Source organism: Chiloscyllium punctatum, chromosome 3 (genome assembly GCF_047496795.1).
Source record: "Chiloscyllium punctatum isolate Juve2018m chromosome 3, sChiPun1.3, whole genome shotgun sequence".
Lineage (NCBI taxonomy): Eukaryota > Metazoa > Chordata > Chondrichthyes > Orectolobiformes > Hemiscylliidae > Chiloscyllium > Chiloscyllium punctatum.
In genome coordinates, this window is record NC_092741.1 from 93,345,257 (window position 1) to 93,366,344 (window position 21,088).

Below are 21,088 nucleotides of genomic sequence, written 5' to 3' on the forward strand. Positions count from 1 at the left end.
AAAAATTACAAACAGCAGAGGACCCAGAACTGATCCCTGCGGAACTCCACTTGTAACTGGACTCCATGCTGAATATTTACCATCTACCACCACTCTCTGACTTCGACCGGTTAGCCAGTTTTCTATCCAATTGGCCAAATTTCCCTCTATCCCATGCCTCCTGACTTTCCGCATAAGCCTACCATGGGGAACCTTATCAAATGCCTTACTAAAATCCATGTACACTACATCCACTGCTCTACCCTCATCCACATGCTTGGTCACCTCCTCGAAGAATTCAATAAGACTTGTAAGGCAAGACCTACCCTTCACAAATCCGTGCTGGCTGTCCCTAATCAAGCAGTGTCTTTCCAGATACTCGTAAATCCTATCCCTCAGTACCCTTTCCATTACTTTGCCTACCACAGAAGTAAGACTAACTGGCCTGTAATTCCCGGGGTTATCCCTATTCCCTTTTTTGAACAGGGGCACAACATTCGCTACTCTCCAGTCCCCTGGTACCACCCCAGTTGCCAGTGAAGACGAGAAGATCATTGCCAACGGTACTGCAATTTCCTCTCTTGCTTCCCACATAATCCTAGGATACATCCCATCAGGCCCGGGGGACTTGTCTATCCTCAAGTTGTTCAAAATGTCCAACACATCTTCCTTCCTAACAGGTATCTCTTCTAGCTTATCAGTCCGTTTCACACTCTCCTCTTCAACAATACGGTCCCTCTCGTTCGTAAATACTGAAGAGAAGTACTTGTTCAAGACCTCTCCTATCTCTTCCGACTCAATACACAGTCTCCCACCACTGTCCTTGATCGGACCTACCCTCGTTCTCGTCATTCTCAGGTTTCTCACATACGCATAGAATGCCTTGGGGTTATCCTTGATCCTATCCGCCAGGGATTTTTCATGCCCTCTCTTAGCTCTCCTAATCCCTTTCTTCAGGTCCCTTCTGGCTATCCTGTATCCCTCCACTGCTCTGTCTGAACCTTGTTTCCTCAACCTTATGTAAGCCTCCTTCTTCCTCTTTACTAGACATTCAACCTCCCTCGTCAACCAAGGCTCCCTCACACGACCATTTCTTTCCTGCCTGATCGGTACATACATATCAAGGACACGTCGTATCTGCTCCTTGAAAAAGTCCCACATTTCCACCACATCCTTCCCTGACAGCCTATGCTCCCAACGTATGCTCCTCAAATCCTGTCTTACAGCATCGTAATTTCCCTTCCCCCAATTGTAAAAACTTCCTTGTTGTGCGCACCTATCTCTCTCCATAACCAAGGTGAAAGTCACAGAATTGTGGTCGCCATCACCAAAATGTTCACCCACTAACAAGCCCACCACTTGTCCCGGTTCATTACCGAGTACCAAATCCAATATGGCCTCCCCTCTGGTTGGACAATCTACATACTGCATTAGAAAAGCTTCCTGGACACACTGCACAAACACCGCCCCATCCAATCTACTTGATCTAAAGAGCTTGTAATTGTAATTGTTGAAGCTCAGTCATCTCAGCTCCATGACATCTCTGTAGAAGTACCTCAGCATAGTGTCCCTGGCCTCTATTATAAGCTCAGAAGTGCATATGTTCACTGATGATTAGCAATCCATGCTCAAATTCAACAAGATCCAGACAATTTCCAGGCTTGGGCCAAGAAGTGCCACAAAGGTCATGTAATAACCAGAGAGAATCGAACCACCACTCCAAGATATTCAATGGTGTCACCATCACTGTTTTTTAATTCACTTGTGGGAATGTGGGTACCTATGCTGACCAGCATTTATTGCTTGTTCCGAGCTGCCCTTCAACTGAGCAGCTTACTAAGCCATTACAGAGGGTAAATGAGAGTCAAATTCTGCCGTAACAGATCCCAGGACATAAGCGGAATTTCTGGATTAGTAGTCTAGTGCTAATATAACTCGGCTATTGCCTCCCCACGATCAACATGCGTGGGTTACCATAGAACAGAAACTCGACTAGACTCAACACAAATACAGTGGCAATGACAGCAGGTCAGATGCTAGGAATACTGCAAATAACTCACATCTGAACTCCCCAAAAACTGTTCAGCACCTACAAGGAGCAGGTCAGGAGTGTGACTGAAGATTTGGCACTTGCCTGGTTGGGTACAGCTCCAACAATGCTTAAGAATCTTGACACCATCCGAAACAAAGCAGTCCACGTGAGTGGCACTACATCCACAAGCATCCACTCCCTCCACTAATGCTCAGGAGCAGCAGTACTATCTTTCAGAGGCACCAATGAAATTCAAAGATCCTCAGACAGCACTTCCCAAACCCACAACCGCTCCATTTCGAAAGAAAAAGGCAGCAGATACACCACCACCCGCAAGTTCCCCTCCAAGCTAGCCCTGCTGCGTCACTGGATGAAAAACCTCAGGTTCCCTCCCTAAAGGTCGTGTGGGTCTACCCACATCACATGGACTGCAATGACTCAGGAAGGCAGCTCACCACTATTTTTTTTTAAGGGCAACTTAGGACGGGATTAAATGCTAACCAGCCAACGGCACTCATGCCCCATGAGTGAATTCAAAACGTGAATGCTACCCCAAACATCAATATTTCCCCTGAATTTTATCCCTAATGAGTCTTAACCATGTCTTGACGTTGCCCTATACAAAATAAATAACCGTGCGGGAGGGCAGAAAAGCAAAAAGATGTTTAAAAAAAATACAGAGAGGCAATAGTACAGTGGTATTATCCTTGGATATTAATCCAGAGACCCATGTAATGGGACCGGGATTTGAATCCTGCCATGGCAGACTGTGGAATTTGAACTCAATGAAAATCTGAAATTAAGAGTCAAAAGAGATAATTAATCCATTGTTGATTGTGGGAAAAACCTATTTTTAGAGAAGAAAACTGCCATCCTAGGCTGGTCTACTTGAGTCCAGGCCTAACAATGTGATTTGACTCTTAACTGCCCTCTGGGTAATGAGGGATGGGCCAGATGGTGACCTGGCCAGCAATGCCCTCATCCCAACAATAATAAAAAGGCCCTTTTATTCTTCAATAAAGATTTTGAACAGAAATAACAGAACACATGTTGGTCAATGCTATTCCTAGAATTGTACCAGGAATATCTGAGAAATAATCAGGTATCCTAGTCTGACCCAGAGTCAAAAACATGCCCGTTACTAATATTTCTACAAACTTGAACATTAAAGTTTGGAACTTTAGGCTCATGTCCGAGAGTTCAAAGACAGAAAATTTCAAAATAAGGATTTGTTTTACATTGGCTTGTTTTACAGAGTTGAGTGGGAACAAAGGATGAAAACAACAGGCAAGATTAGATCAATTTGTAGCTGCTGAATTCACATCAGGAGATCATGTGCAATAATAGAGCAGTCTTAGTCACAAATAACTGGCCTACAAGGAGAGGAGTACCATTACAAAACATCATTACATGAGAAACAGTAGCTGATGCAGTATGAACAAAACAATCCATAGGAACAAGAATAAACCATTTTGCCGGTTCCTGCTTTTCAACAAGATCATGATGAATTGTAATCTATACTTGAACGTTTTATTTTATTCAGTCATGGCACATGCCATCACTAGCTAGTCAGTTTGATCCATATTCTTTGATATCATTGAATGAAAAAAATCTGTACTTGGCAGTTTAACAAACAAATGATCTAGCAACAAATCATCATTTGCAGACTAGAGTCCCAAGCAATTACAAATGTTAAAAACTAATCTAATTCTACTCCCAAAATATTTCTGTTTTAACTTTTGGTCCTTGAACAATACTCCCCAAATATTGCAAATAATCTACCCTACCAATTCTCCTTAATGTTTTGCAAACAAACTAAATTACTAGTTGACCTTCTAGTTTCTTCCAAGGCTAACACATGGCACTACATCCACAATAGTGTCCAGGTGTGACATAAACAGGTTTTTTTTTCCCCAAACAGCCAAAGCATGAAGCTCAACACCATACCCACCACCACCTCCCCACTCCCTGAAAAGAGAGAGTGAATCACCTTATATTTTTTAACACTGGGATTCACTGGCTCAAATTTTACCCACCTACTTAATGCATTATAATCCAAATTCAATATTAGTTTTCCTGACATTTCTAGCATGGTGACTTCACCCTCTATTGTAAATAGTCGTAAAGCAATTATTCATAGTGTCTACCAATTCCCTATTTGCACAGACAATATTACCAGTTTTTAAGGCTTTTTCTTGACCATGCTTTTCCAAATGGTGAAAGAAAACCAGTTGACAGATTTGCTTTGCAAATTTCTTTCTATAATCACTTCATAGCCCTTCGTGCCTTTTTGTAATCATTAGCTGCAGCTTGTAATCTCTCCATTCACCAGGATATGTACTATTATTTGTAAGAGTTTTTACAACATAAATTACATTTGCCATTAAATGCCATGACACCTGAAGAGCTAAAGAAATGTAAACAAACTTTACACTGAATAATACATAAAATGAGTAAACCATCAGAGTTAACACAACACTATGACAACAGCAAATTGCCTTGCCCTTTACAACGTCATCAACACTTCCTGTGACTTTAACCTGCAGGGTTTTCATTGATTTATCAGTTTTGTTCAAGTAACAAAGGAAGCTTTGAAAGGGCAGTGGAGAGAGACAAACCTTTCTGAAGTTTAAAACAAACGGAGACTAAAAATAACATGAACATATAGAAATCAACAGTACATTTGACTAATTTATAGCACCCTTCTATGAATTTGGACAAATATCTGTTGATCAGAGAGTCAGTTTGAATTTTTTAAATGCAAATCTTGTTTAGTTAATCAACTTGAATTAGTCAAGGCAATAACAAATGTTGTACATACAGGATTGTCTGTGGACCTAATTTATAGTAATCTCCAGATGGCAGTCTGCATGAAAGCCATTAACAAAAATGAGCGCATATGGACTTCGAAGCAATCTGTTGGCTTGAACGTTTAGGAGATAGAAGCACAGTCCAAGTTATTGGTTTGCACTCGTATTTACAGCAAGCAATTTGTGATGTTCCACAGCATCAGTTGTGGGAAGTCAATGTTTCACTTATTTATAAGTGACTTAAATTAGGGAATGTAGGCTGCACATCCAAGTTTAGATGAGAGTGGTGCTGGAAAAGCAAAGCAGGTCAGGCAGCATCAGAGCAGGAAAGTCGACGTATTGGGCAAACGCCCTTCATCAGGATTTTGCCCAAAACGTCGACTTTCCTGCTTCTCGGATGCTGCCTGATCTTCTGTGCTTTTCCAGCCTCACTCTAATCTAGACTCTGATCTCCAGAATCTTTAGTCCTCACTTTCGCCCTGTATATCCAAGTCTGCTGACAACACTAAGTTGGCCTGAACACTAAATAGGAAACACAAAGCTTCAAGGTGAAATGGATAGATTAAGTAAATAAACTATAGTAGATGATGTTCAATGTAGGCAAGTGCGACATCACGCACTTACAAACTTGCTGAGATCATTTTCCTTATGATGAGAAGCTAGCAACTGTGGATAAGCCCAAGAACAACAATAAGCGCGTGGACAGGCACAGAAAAATAACTTACAAGATTAACGGAATTGTTAGGTTTTACTTCAAGGAGGACCAAAATTGAAAGATTACCACGACAGCTGTGCAGAGTCTGGTTTGAACCTTTCTAAAATATCGCATTTTAGACGAGGACACAGTACCTCAAGATGATTATATTGAACTTGGGAGATAGTGCAGCCACCAACCTGACACCTGATTTAAAGAGGTTAAGTTTACAAAACAAGTTGCATTGACCATATTTGTATCTTTGTGACTATAGACAATTATAGAGTTATCTAATTGAAACGTTAATGCTAAAAATGGTTTATTGCCGTGTGTGTGGCAGGGGCAGTGGGAATTATTTGATCTGATAAAGTGAACCCAAAATAAAGGAATGCTGTTTTAAAATTGTTGTTGGGTGTTTTGAGGCGAGGTCACAAAGTATTTTGTCACAAAAAGTGTGAAGGAAATCTGGAACGGTTTCCCCACAGCGTCAAAATTGAGTGAGTCACATTAGACAAAGCCATTAAGGGTTATGGATTAAGCACATGGAGGTAAAGTATAGATTAACCATGAACTAAAAACAAAAGGCTCCTGAAGACTGAATGTTCTCTTAGTGTTTCCACATTCTTAGATTATGTTCCAACCTTGAACTCACTCCTGAGCAATACAAACTTTTTTTTTTTAAAAAGTGACATGGACACATACTACTGGACTCCAAGAAGATTAGAAGATTGGTCCAGTAATAGCGCTCTGCTCAAATGCAAGCTCCTTGGTTCATTGTCTGCCATTTCTTCATCCTCAGCCTTTATTTGGCAGTTTTGTCAATGGCTGTTTACTCCCGCCATCCATTGACATGGGCAAGCAAGGACGTAGATCCCAAACCACCTTGGCCAGAAGCAGACTGCTTACCCTGCTATTGCCACTATCCTGAACCAAATGCTAGCCGCCGATATAGCTAAACTAACGAGCTTGGTGGAAGTTAACACCCTTTAGTCTGATCTTTACTAATAACACACGTATCAAAAAGTTATCAAAATTAAAAATAAAATTCAAGACCTTATGCGAGTTTCATTTTCCTCATTAAGTGATGATGAGTGAAATACAAATATTATTGCATCCATAAATACATTGCAGTTTTTAAGTTCATTACCTTCAAGTTTTACATCTTGGTTTGCTTACCTTGCCCATTATAATAGTAAATCCATTTTTCTTTATTTGGGCTAGGGGAAATAGGCTTCTTGAGGCCAGCTTTCTCAACAATGCTGCTGGGATCCTGTTTGGGGCCTTTTTTCAGCACATGGGAGCTTTTCTTAATACTGCAAACTACTGTCACCACCAGCACCAACAGCAGAAAGAGTACAATCATCCACGGCAAATGCTCATTTATGTCAAAGTGCTTGTGTGCGTTTGGCCTCGGCGGGCCTTTTCTGGGAGGTCTGAAGTCAGCACCTGCTCTTGAGCTTTCCATGATGGGTTGAAAATTCATCGCAGCTGACAGAGGTGAATTGGGGCCTGAATGGGAAGAATGCCAAAGTTGTGCTTCTTTGGTCACTCCACTGATTGATTTTGTAGTGGTGGTGCTCAATTGATTAGGAATACCTGCAAAATATTACAGAAAGAGACAGACAGAAAACAAAATCAAAAATTTATTTAAAATTAAAATTAATTTTAAAAAGCAGTACTGCTGACAACAGGACTAATTCATCAGGTATAATCACTGCATACTCTGCATTGTGCCCCAGTCATACAGAAGGATACTTAAGAACTTCCTGTCACAAGGTATTGAGGTCAGATGCTCAATTCTAATAGGCAGCTGATTTCAGGCAGGGTAGCTAAGTAACTTTGACAAATTATGAGGCAAATCAAAATCATGGAACAATTTCAGCACAGGAAGACAAGTTCTGTTGAGGCTTTTGCCCCAATTTAGGGAATGAATCCCAAAGCAAAAGAACCCAAGAGCTGAATGCACAACAGTCAATGAGATGGCAGAGAAAGCTGGATTTGCAGAAATGACCAGAATTGAAAGAGTTATTCGGGGGTCGCAAGACTCGATGAGATTACAGATAGCATGAGGGAGGCAGGCACCAAAGGGATTTTGACACTGGATAGGAACTTTAAATTGGAAGTTTTGCTAGTCAGGGAGCCAGAGCTGAAAATGTGTGGCTGGAAAAGCGCAGCAGGTCAGGCAGCATCCAAAGGAGCAGGAGAATCCGAAACATTGGCTGTCTAGTCAGGGAGCCAGTATAGGTCAAACACTGGTTAAACAAAAAAGGCTTTGGGGCAAGCCAGGATATACAAGGCTGAGGCTTACAAAGGTTGGAAGATGGGAGGCTGCCCAGGGAATGTATTGCAACAATTGCAAACTGGTAACAAAAGAGAACAACTGATAATCTCTGCAGCAGGAGGGCTGAGGTTCAGACAGAAACCTGCAATATTAAGGGGGTTGGAAATACAGATAGCTTTTCCAGAACACAATAGTTGCATTCCTGTGTGACCCCATGCTATAAAATATCACGCAATACCAATACACTGGAAGTGTTGGCAATGTGATCACATTATAATCAATGCACGGGTTAAAAATTTGTACTTTAGAAACAGCAATCCCTATTCACCCAATCATGCCACAGCCAATTCGTGTCAACAAACGACACATCATAGCAGAACTACCTGTATTTTTTTAAAACATCGAAGAGCTGGTTGGAAACACAGCTCAGGGAAAAAAATGGGACATTAAAGATTATGAATAGTCTGTTTTAGCATCAGACAAAGGTGAGGGAAGGTGATAAAATTTCGGTATAGAGTATGGAGTTTGTGTTGGGAGCCAAAGACAATGATCTCAATCTTTCCAATATTTAACTGAAAAAAAACAACTTCTGCACATTAATACTAGCTGTCACAGAAGCTGTCTGATGAAGCTGGGGAAGGGGAGGGTTTGAGGGGAAGTGAAGCTGGACATTATTCGAGGGCACACAGAATCTGACTTTTTTTGTTTGCTTGATGTCATCAAGGGGCATCAAAGCAGTCAGGGAAAGCTTCTGGAGAATTCCACATCTCATTGTGCAAGAGCCTGAAGATAAGCCATTGCAATTTATTCTGACTTGAACAGATAGCAAGAATGGAACCATGGTAGATTTACTCCATCTAACTGGACACAAGACAGACACGAGAGATGATGGTATGGTCAACCACATCAAACCTTGCAGGGAGCTTCAGAGTGGCAAATTGTACCCCACTCCCAGCAACAAAGCCCCTCAGCTGTACCTTTAAAATGTTTCACTGATCTGAGACAACGGAAGATACACATATTACCATTACAAGTACAGTGTATCTTAACTGGAAACTATAGGACTGAGCCTGTACCAACTTTAAAGTTTAGGAGTTTGGCCAGGTAAAGGATCTCTCACAAGAATAGACATCTGCACAAAGCTGATTGTAGCTGTTGTGCCACCACACATCCTTACCAAACAAGCTAGATAAGTTATTTTTCTCAACTAATAACAGAAAATTCATGAATTTTTAAAAATAGTGCTGTTAACTGGAGCAAGGGGGACTTAAACTTGGGCCACCAGGTTCAGGGGTAGGGACATTACCACCCCACCTCCCCCACCCCAATCTAACTGCCCAGTCTTTTGGTGGGTTTGACTCATTACATATTATCAATTACTAAATTGCCACTTAGAACATGGTAACCATCTTGAACATTCCCAGACAAAACAAATAATCATTGAGTAGTTGAAACATTACTGAAGTCCAGCTATAAATTTTATTTGATAACCTCTGCAATGTCAGCTTCAATTTGAAATCAGATGGTCAGCAGTGCATTATTTTTAATATGGCTTGATCGGATTTATACAAGGTGGTTCAATGGTTAGCACAGCTGCCTCACAGCACCAAGGACCCAGGTTCGATTCCAGCCTCAGGTGACTGTCTGTGTTTGCAGTTTGCACATTCTCCCCATGTCTGCCTCACGCAATCCAAAGATGTGCAGGTTAGGTCAGTTGGCCATGCTAAATTGCCCAGCTTGTTCAGGGATGTGTGGGTTAGGTGATTAGTCAGGGGTAAAAATAGGATAATAGGGTAGGGGAATGGATCTGGGTGAATTACTCTTCGGAGGGTCAGTGTGGACTTATTGGGCCGAACGGCCTGTTTCCACAGACTCAGGATTCTTTTTTAGATTAGATTACTTACAGTGTGGAAATAGGCCCTTTGGCCCAACAAGTGCACACCGACCCGCCAAAGTGCAACCCATTCTCCTACATTTACCCCTTCAACTCACTACGGGCAATTTAGCATGGCCAATTCACCTAACCTGCACATTTTTTTTGGGATTGTGGGAGGAAACCGGAGCACCCGGAGGAAACCCACACAGACATGGGGAGAATGTGCAAACTCCACACAGTCAGTCGCCTGAGGTGGGAACTGAACCCGGGTCTCTGGTGCTGTGAGGCAGCAGTGCTAACCACTGTGCCACCGTGCCAACTCTACTCATACAGAGTTGTTTCAAGAAATAGGTTTGCATATCTCAATAACAAAAATCATTATTTGTTTCTCACTCACTATAATGTTAAAAAGAGCATGCTTCAAAATTCAAATAAGTGTTTTCAAAAGACTTGATCACATTCAAAATGCTGTTTGCCGTCCTACAAGGCTATGCAGTTAGATACATCTTTGGTCAGACAGCCAGGCTTCAGTAATTATGTCGAACACAAAATGCAACATTCATAATTCACCAGTACCGTAGGATAAATTACATTAACCCCACAGGGGACTGTACTTCAATCTCAATACGTTAACTTGGTAATTACGGATCATAAATAATTACCTGATGGAGTGGAGGCATCAGGAAGAACTCCACTGTTGTGGCGAGTTGACTCTGTGCTTGAAGAATTGATGGTTGTACTCCGAATTGTGCTTGGCAAGCCACAGATGTTATCCCTTTGTTGGTTTCCTAGTTTTAAGATCACCAGATCATGTTCTGAACAATTGGTGAGTGGTTTGCACCTCGGACTAGAAGGCACATTGGAGAAAGTGCCACGAGGGCATGGTTTACACTTCACATCTTCTGTCTCGCTTCCCTTCTTCTTCACACGCCAACCCATTGCACAAACTGTATAAGCTACACAGATCTTGTTAGACAGAAAGGTTCCAGGTGGGCAAGTGCACTCACGGTCAGAGAAGGCAGTACATGGGAATTTCTCAATCATCGGGGCTGTGCAAGGCCTGCAGGTGTGACACTGATCAATGCCATTCTCATGCTTCGTGAAAGTGCCATTTTTACAGGAGCTACAGACACGCAATGATGTTGATGTGCAATGTTGTGCCACATGGGTGCCTGCAGGGCACTTATTACAGTAAATTTCTTTCCCTGTTGCACGATCATAATGGTGGTATTTACCCGAAAGGGACACAGCAGCCTTTGGAGCAGGTTCTACTTGAGCTGTAATGTCACCAAACAACACAAACAGCAGCTGAAACAAAGCAGAAAAATATTCAGTAAGACATTTTGTAGCACTCAAAATATTTACTGAAGTCCACCTGCTTAAGTAGACATGTTAAATAGCGGCATACTTTCATGTGATCTCTGAACATTCATCCAGAATCAAATGGCACAAAAAAGGACAAATTGATGAAGTGTTAATACATCTCTATGCACATGCAATTATTCCCCACAAGCGCATAACACAAAACTAATCTGAATTTGAATGTGAGTGGCAATATCGTTCAGGAAAGTGCAAAAGGTGTTCAGTGTGAGATAGAAGTTATAAACGTATAATTAGCCTGTTAAGCTCATTCATTTGAATTTGGGGGTGAACGGCATTACTAGGTGCATATGTTTACATGTAACTTAGCTGCGCTTGTCCTAGGAATTGCTTATGGTGACAACTGGTGTCTTATCATAAAGTATTCCATTCTTAACACCATCACTTTCTTACTTCAGGAAGCAATGACAATTTGCAAATTGCAGTCTACTCTAAAAGGTTTCACTTACTGTTTCAGGAAACAGTAAAAATGAAATAGTACAAGAGCAGTTGTGGGGGTAGGAGGGGGCAGGGGAGAGAGAAGAGAGAGAGTGAGAGGGAGGGTGAGAGACGGGGGGCTGGGGCGAAAGACAAGGGAGAGCGAGAGAGCGTACGAGAGGAAGTCGAGAAAGCGAGCGAGCCGGGGGGGAGGGAAAGAGGGGACAATTATTTGACAAGTAAATGTAATCAAGTAACATTGTTGATCATTCCAGCAAAAAAACAACTTCTACAGGCACCAAAGGAACAGAGATAACCATCAGCTGGCAATCCCAAATTCAAATGGTCAGTTGTCTCCAATAATAAATCGGATAATAAGTCCTTAAGTACATCAGGTACTCAAAGCAAACCTGAAATGTATGGACAAACAACCATCTTCCCATTAATATGCCACAATTTGAGGTTACACTTTTGTTTCTCCCAGTTATTTTTGCTTCATGTCTAGATTTTTTAATGCATCGGATAGTTCTGTTATTTGCAGTGCACATGCTCCAATTTTTGATTTCCTTCTTTCCGATATCAAGACATTGTTGTGTCACAACAACAAGAGTAAAGTTTTTTTTGCATATAGGATGTAGATGTCACTAGATAGGCCCGCATTTATTGCCCATCCCTAATCCAAGAGGGCAGTTAAGAGTCAAGCACATTGCTGTGCACATAGGCCAGACCAGGTAAGAATGGCAGATTTCTTTCCCTTAAGGACTTGTATCAAATGGCTGGGCTTTTACAATAGGCAGTAGTTACACAGTCATCATTTGTCCAGCAATTTTTCTAATTCCAGATTTTATTGAATTGGAATTTCACCATCTGCCACAGTGGGATTTGTATCCTAGACCAACTGCCAGCCCCGTGACATGACCACGATATCAGCACCGCATTTCAAAGCAAAGAGGGAGCATTTTTCATGATGATAGATAACAGGAGTCTCAACTGTAAAATTACACTTGCTGATTACACTTTAGGATAAAATTCCAAAGTGGGTGAGTGAGGACTTGGCATGTCCAGAACCTAGCTTTGAAGAGAGAGCAGAGTGGCCACAAAGAAATGTTCAAATAAAAACAGAGCCGGGTTTATAATGTTCTCAAGCTCTCTGCACAGGGTAATGTATTTTAGTGTACTGACTCCTAAATACAATCCAATTAACAGATGGTTATTTAGCGACAGTGTTTGAGGAAGGAATAACGCCTTGGAAAATGACAATCAAACAAATCCTGAGCACCAAGATAGGCTGATGTATGTGGATGGCATGGATGTAAACTGCAGGGCTGTGTTAAGCACCTGAGGAGACATTAGGATAACGATACTTCTGCAGTTGAAAAACAAACCTGAAGGCCAGTTGGCAAAGTTTTTTGTACAAAGTCAAGATATGCATTTCCCATCTGATGTCGGAACTGTGTTATTTTAAATCAACAGAACCAGACAATCGCCATCATTCAGCTGTATATATGAACATGCACTGCTGCACTTGTCTGATGTAATACAGATTTCATCAGTTGATGTTCAGATTGAGCAAATGGAACATTCTGCAACTTTTTATAACTCAGCAAAAACAGAAGCAACTGTTTATTTGCACATAACTAAAAATAGCTAACTGAAAGTCTACACATGAAACGTCCATTTGTCACTTTATTTACTGAGAGCATGTGTACATTTGGTATTTTGGAATTTTTAAAAAATATATTAGCCAAAAAAAGGAAAGATGGATCTAGTTCAATTGTAAGTATCCCACAAAAGACTGGAATAAATGTAACTGATGATCAAAGTAGGAATGATGTTTTAAAATTTACCAGGACAGCTTCCAAGTTTGGTATGTTTTTAATTCAGATCAAGTCTGAAAACCTAACTTGAGTCAGTTCTGGGAAATTTACTGGGACAATCACAAATGTTCATTTGGTTTAATAACTAGGAAGCAGTGACCACAAGGCAGAGTTAGGTTCAACGACATTACAGAAAAGGCTAATGAAGAGTGAAATTAAGGCAAAAAGGAACACTGAACTGAGGAAAGGCAAAAAAAAAGTGTGATCCAAATTAACTTGGTTGAGGAGGCATTGGATAAGCTGTGGGAAAGCTTATACGGGAGGTACAAATAACAAAAGAAATCCCATTGGATACAGAAAGTTCAAAATTTTATACTTCAAAATTGCGCCAATGAGAGATTCAAGAACCACTATAAAGCGACAGGGAATAAAGGATTAAGATACCTCAAATAGAAGCTTAGCAGAAAATAAAGAAAGGAATTAATCAAGTCTCCATATGACCACAAGAAGTAAAACATTTAATGACAGGATTGAGCACTCTGAAATGAATGGAATCTATTATGGACAATGTTGGCATGGAAATGATTTACAAAATAAATTCAGTCTTTACAGATGATAGTGGAATCAAAAACATGGGCTGAACGAGAGCAAGAGGTACATGTCGAAAGGAATTGGTTCCGAAAAGAAATAGCAGACAAAATGAACAAGTCAAAGCCTGAAAGCACACACTGAAGACAGCTCCAAGAAATCTGATAGAACGTGGCAGAGGTTCTGAAGAAAAATCTCTGCGTTCTTTAAAATTATGCAGGGGTGCTGGAGAACAGCATTCATTGTCAGCTCTACTATCAGTTGTGGTCAAACTCTTCAAATCCATACTTCAAATTAAAATCAACAAGCAACTAGAAGTGTTTGGAATTAGTAAGAACAGTCAGTATACATTTATTAAAAAGCATGTCAATTTGGTAATATTTAACTGGCTTGTCCAAGACATACTGCAGCTACTATGCAGTAATAGATGGGTAGAAAAGCATTCAATGAAATGTCTCAAAGAAAAGGTTGAGAAGAAAAAAATTCCAAAGTGATGAAAGAAGAAACATAGCATCATGTGTAGGTATGGTCAATGGACAGTAAACAAAAAGGGTTAAGTGTGATTTAAACTGTACAATGGTTAGAGGCAGTGCATCCCAGGTTTCTCACTTACGTGAGCATTAGAAGGTACAAGGTTGTTTTTTGCCAATCCCCAATTGTCCTCAAGTAGATAGGGTAAGCCATTCCAACTTCCCACGTTCACACTGATTTTGATCTTCCTGGAACTTCTGAATATTCAGACAAACGCTACCTTGACACCAGGTCACTCTCACATTACCTCAGGATTACAGGGTACTACAAATTTACAATCACTTGGACTGTAGAGAGTTGGTGAGGAGAAATGTTTTGCACAGGATTAGTTGGAGCAAAAAGAAAAAACCTGTCATTGCATGGTTGAGACAAAGACCACAGCATGTTTGAAGGCGAAGGTAGATAACCGTTTAAAACAGTTGACGGTGCAAACCAGATCCACATTTTTATTAAAAACCCCAAATACTGCAGATGCTCTAAATCAGAAATGAAAACAGAAGTTGCTGGAAAAGCTCAGCAGGCCTGGCAGCATCTGTTAACACTGCGGGTCTGGTGACCCTTCCTCAGCTGAAAAATGTGTTGCTGGAAAAGTGCAGCAGGTCAGGCAGCATCCAAGGAGCAGGAGAATCGAAGTTTCGGGCATAAGCCCTTCTTCAGGAATGAGGAGGATGTGCCAAGCAGGCTAAGATAAAAAGGTAGGGAGGAGGGACGTTGGGAATGCGATAGGTGGAAGGAGGTTAAGGTGAGGGTGATAGGCCGGAGAGGGGGTGGGAGCGAGAGGTCGGGAAGATGAATGCATGTCAAGAAGGCAGTGCTGAGTCTGAGGGTTGCGACTGAGGTTGGGGGGTGGAAAGGGGGGGGGGGGGGGGAGGAAATGAGGAAGCTGGAGAAATCTGCATTCATCCCTTGTGGTTGGAGGGTGCCTAGGCGGAAGATGAGGCACTCTTCTTCCAGGCGTCGTGTTGCCACGGTCTGGCGATGGAGGCAGCCTAGGACCTGCATGTCCTTGGTGGAGTGGGAGGGGGGAGTTAAAGTGTTCAGCCACGGCGGTTGGGTTGGTTGGTGCAGGTGTCCCAGAGGTGTTCTCCGAAACGTTCCGCAAGTAGGCGGCCTGTCTCCCCAATGTAGAGGAGGCCACATCAGGTGCAGCGGATGCAGTAAATGATGTGTGTGGAGGTTCAGGTGAATTTGTGATGGATACGGAAGGATCCCTTGGGGCCTTGGAGGGAAGTGAGGAGGGAGGTGTGGGCACAAGTTTTGCATTTCTTGCGGTTGCAGGGGAAGGTGCTGGGAGTGGAGGTTGGGTTGGTGGGGGGGTGTGGACCTGATGAGGGAGCGGTCTTTCCGGAACGCTGATAGGGGAGGGGAGAGAAATATATCCTTGGTGGTGGGGTCTGTTTGGAGGTGGCGGAAATGACGAAAGATGATACGATATATCTGGAGGTTGGTGGGGTGGTAGGTGAGGGCCAGTGGGGTTCTGTCCTGGCGGCAATTGGAGGGGTGGGGTTCAAGGGCAGAGGAACGGGAAGTGGAGGAGATGCGGTGGAGAGCATCGTCGACCACGTCTGAGGGGAAATTGCCGTCTTTGAAGGAGGCGGCCATCTGGGTTGTTCGGTATTGGAATTGGTCCTCCTGGGAGCAGATGTGGTGGAGGCGAAGGAATTGGGAATATGGGATGGCGTTTTTACAGGGGGCAGGGTGAGAGGAGGTGTAATCTAGGTCGCTGTGGGAATTGGTCGGTTTATAGTTCTAAAGAAGTGGCACTGGGCCTGAAACATTAACTCTGAATTCTCTTCAGATGTTGCCAGACCTGCTGAGCTTTTACAGCAACTTTTGTTTTTGCCTCATTTTTATTGCATTGTTTCCCACTTGAGCACAAGATTAATCCCGGTTGGCTTTTCAGAGCATTATGGAGGCTGTACTGCTACAATCATCAACTTTTGGAAAATAAAATGTTAAAAGCAGCCCATTTAGGTGATTGTAAAGATCCCACAGCACAATTTGGAAGAACAGCAGGTGAGATTATATACATAATATTTATCTCTTAAACATGACTAAAAACAGAGTATCTGGTGATGATCATACTGTCAGCATGAAAATGGCTGTACTTGAACATTGCTTCATTGCTGATGGGAGTACACTAGGATATCTTGGTCACAAAGGGTTCAACAGCAAAGCCTATTTTGTTTTCTCTTCAGTGTCACAATTTGAAGAGCACAAACTATATTTGATGCTTTACTATTAAAATGAAATGAGAATGGGGACAAGAAGCACGCACATGGTTGAGGATGCCTGTACACTTTATAACATGACTTGCGGCAGATTTTATCTCTCAAATCATTAGCAGCAAGAAAACTAGGCCAAAGATGCAGCGCACGCAACCATGAAGTAATGAAAATGCAAATAACAAAAAGTGGATATTTTCTAAGTCCAATTACTCAATTCTTACTAAAACAAATTGTATTCAATAGTACACATGAATCAATCACGATACAAGTAATTAAAACAGTCGACAAACTTTTGATCCAAAACTACCGGACCTACATAACTATAGGCTGTACATCTGTGACCCTAAGGCTGCAAGACAAATGACGAGGAGTCAAGATTTTGAGGCAAAAAATAACAAACACCACTAAAATGAAATTAAGTTATCTGAGAGAGAAAGCCAAGTTAACATTTACCCTGCAGTAACCATAAAGGGTGGCCACTGCTGAAATCAAACATCAGTAATATTACAGACAGGAAAGATTAACTGGAAGCAATATAACCATCTCTAAAGTTGTTTTCATGTTATCATTGATAAGAACTGCACAAGTGTTCTTATTTTATACAATGTTTCAAATTTCAGAAATGTTACAATTGGAAGGCCTATTGTACGTGAACAAGGCAGGGCTTTGTAGAAGTACATTTCAAAGCAAAAACAAAGCTTTGCTCACAGTCACATCAGTGCCAATGAGTATTTTCAATAGTACTTACATAACATCAGAAATATTCAACTGCTTCAAAAGGTATCACACTGCGACATTGGAAAATGCTACATTAGATAATCAAAAGTTTGGTCAAAGAGACAGTATTTTAAAGAATGCCTGAATGAAGGGAAGAAAGATAGCAAAGAGGCAGAGCTAGAGCTCGGAGCCAAGGCAATGGAAGACACTGCCGCAACAATACTGACATTAAATTTAGAGATAAACAAAAGGCCAGAATAAAAACAGAGTGAGGAGCAAAGCCATGGAAACATTCAAAAACAATGATGCAGGTTTTAAAAGCAAAATATTGCTTGCCTATGGAGGTCATAAGTTTTAGGTGGTGTCAAGTTCACAGCGGGAAATAAGGGTTAATTAATCCAAATATAGTGGAATAGGGAAGTCTAAGAGGTAGAAATAGGTGGTCTGAGCAATGGTGTAAATTAGATTAGATTAGATTCCCTACAGTGTGGACACAGGCTCTTTGATCCAACAAGTCCACACCGACCCTCCAAAGAGTAACCTACCCAGACCCATTTCCCTCTGACTAATGCACCGAGCACTATGGGCAATTTAGCATGGCCAATTCACCTGATCTGCACATCTTTTGGTTCAGTAGTTTGCCTCAGGTCCAAATGTGACAATGATGTCATGAACAGACTGGCTTAACCTTGGACAGTTGCTGAGGACAGGATGAAGCTAGTGGTAAGTGAATAGCGTTTGTAGGGGGGACCAAAAACAACCACCTCAATTCTGAATGTTTTAAAACTGAAAATGTTCACCTTGCACACATTCAGCCAAATGCAAGCCTGCCATGTTTTGAAAGGATCACATCAAGTTACACCGAGGAGCAAAGAATAGTTCTTGACCAACAATTTGAGTCCAACCAACTGAGACTGTGCCATGGAGAAAGCCAAGATTACAAGTAGTCCCACAAAGTGCAATTCTTGAACAGTTTCCTTTTGTTTACAGAGAACAGATCTTTGCGTATGAATGGACAATCTTTCTAGCAAACCTAAGCATTACTGTGATGATTTCCGACTTCTTAATTTTGAATTCAAGGATATTTCTGCTTACTCACCACAGGATGTTGAATAAGCAGTCTAATAATTAGCAACAGTGGAGATATCAAGATGGTCAATAGCTTGGATAATTTTCGTTAACTAAAAAATCTGTACACAATTCCATCAGATACTCAGCTCTTACAGAAGAAAATAACACATTGCAATGAGCTAAAACTTGCAATTCTTATGTCTTGCACATGTTCACTTCAAGTACACTGATGAAACCAAAGTCATATGCTTAAGTTTAAATTAACAGGAGGGTGTGCACTAACAGGAGAAAGTGAGGACTGCAGTTGCTGGAGATCAGAGCTGAAAATGTGTTGCTGGAAAAGTGCAGCAGGTCAGGCAGCATCCAAGGAGCAGGAGAATCGACGTTTCGGGCATAAGCCCTTCTTCAGGGCTTCAGATTCCTGAAGAAGGGCTTATGCCCGAAACACTGATTCTCCTGTTCCTTGGATGCTGCCTGACCTGCTGCGCTTTTCCAGCAACACATTTTCAGGTGTGCACTAACAGTAGATTTCCACAATAGAACTCATCTTATCAATATATGGTAACCTGACATTTATGCAATACGCAAAAGTTTAGCTTAGAATTCTTGAGTGCCAATTTGGAACAAGTCATCTTCTGAAACAAATGCTTTTTTCCAGTAGGAGAAGGTGAAGCAGTGAATCAGAACTTTACCCTTTCAACTCTGGAGACTAGGTTCAAAGGATCTGAAGGGATTAAAATTAAAATTATACTTTAAACTTGTTATGAAGAACTTATGTGGAATTAATTCAGGCAGTGTCCACTCAATTCTGTATGTTTTTAGCCCCCAACAATGCTGTCCTCATTTTGGTTCAAATTGGAACTAGGTTCCCAATTCTTGACCACTATGAAATTTCACTAGCCCCAGGAAATAATGACAGCTAGAAATGCGAACTTCGAAGCAATCATTAAAAGAATAGCCATCAGCAAAAGCATGCTTTTTAAATAGGCAAAAGTGAGGACTGCAGATACTGGAAACCAGAGTTTAGATCAGAGTGGTGTTGGAAAAGCACAGCAGGTCAGGCAGCATCAGAGGAGCAGGAAAATCAACATTTTGGGCAAAAGCTCATCATCAGGAATAGGCTTTTTAAATATACTCAGTGTGGTATGGATCCTTCACACTGTTTAAAATATATCTTAAAGTATTAATTGCAATGCAACTTTGAATATAGTCAGATACAGCAACAAACATGCCAAAACAGACTGAACATTGACACTTGCTCAGTTAAGCACAGAGTCATAACTTGGCAAAAACAAAAGCTTCAATAGCCTAAATATCTGTTGAAACTACTGATGCAAAGTGCACATGGAACTGGTCAAAATGACTCAGTCTCTATATGGTTCAACAATCAACATTCATCATCTCTAGCTTATATGAGACCAATCATAGCTTGGATGATCACAGTTAAAAGACAAAATTAAATCACAACATACGTTTGGTTGAGTGGCAGGAACGTAGCAAACAAAATACAATTTGGAGAAGTGCAAGGTTTTGCTTGCCCCCTCTAAATGCAAATCAAGGGAATATACAAAAACAGGATTGAATTCAGTGAGTGAGAGAGAGAGAGAGAGAGAGAGAGAGAGAGAGAGAGAGAGAGAAAAGAAAAAGAGAGAAAAAAGAAAAAGAGGGAGAGAGAGAGAGAGAAAAAAACGCACGGACAAAAATGAACATAAACTTTTTTCTTGATGAAGAAGCATGCAATTATAGCACCTTTCATAATCTGCAGTGAAATACAAATGCTCCAAAAAGGTCGAATTATTAGACTCAAATGCACTAGCATCGATTTTCCCTTTGTTTATCTTTTGTTACCATCAAGATTTTGGACCAACATATTTGTATCAAATGATCAAAGTGACCTTTGCATTTCAGTATGCAATTCACTCAGCACATGTAACACGGGATGGAGTTGGTACAACAGAACATGACCTTGCTGGATCATGCACAAACAAAGTAAAGCCAAGGACTACGGTAAATTATTTTCCAATGTGATCCCATTTTAACTGCCACCTTCAAGCAAAGTGAGCAATGTGCAACACAGGCTGGTCCTGCCCACATCACATTAATAAATACATAAATATAAACAGCACTTCAAAGTTAGCGATCTAAGATGCAAACCAAACAGCAAGACCAAATAACACTGTGCTATTAAATTTCACATATTTTAGATCAACTTATGACAGGACATATCAATATGGCATTCTGAAATCTTAAAATACATTGCAAATGTGCTAGTGTCAGTAAATCCACCTACTCCCTCCACACATCTATTCACCCAAACTGCCACCCTCACCACTCACACTCACACACTCATACTCCCATCTCCACCCTGCCCAACCATCACCTCAAGCTCTCTCAAGAAGTCAATGTGCCAGCTAACTGAATGGCGCACACGGGACCTCTGAGGAGCAGTGTGGCCTCGCAGCTCAGAGGAAATCTTGCTCCTGCCCATTCTCCACTCCAGTCCTCAAGACCCCCATTCCCCTACCATTCTATGACTTCATCTGCACCTCACTCCTACATGGAGGTGGGTACTGCAGACGCTGGAGATTAAAGTCAAGATCATAGTGGTGTTGGAAAAGCACAGCAGGTCAAGCAGCATCCGAGGAGCAGCAAAATTGATATTTCGGG

General features: G+C 41.4%; 1 protein-coding gene across 1 annotated transcript in view; it reads right to left on the reverse strand.

The window, feature by feature from the left end:
• Positions 1–21,088, reverse strand: part of tnfrsf21 (tumor necrosis factor receptor superfamily, member 21) — a 77,108-nt gene that overhangs the window by 51,449 nt on the left and 4,571 nt on the right. The window contains exons 2-3 of the mRNA XM_072556551.1: positions 10,335–10,980; positions 6,692–7,111 (exon numbers count right to left, since the gene is read on the reverse strand). Of these exons, the coding sequence (XP_072412652.1) occupies positions 6,692–7,111; positions 10,335–10,980 (1,066 nt within the window). The remainder of the gene's footprint in view (positions 1–6,691; positions 7,112–10,334; positions 10,981–21,088) is intronic.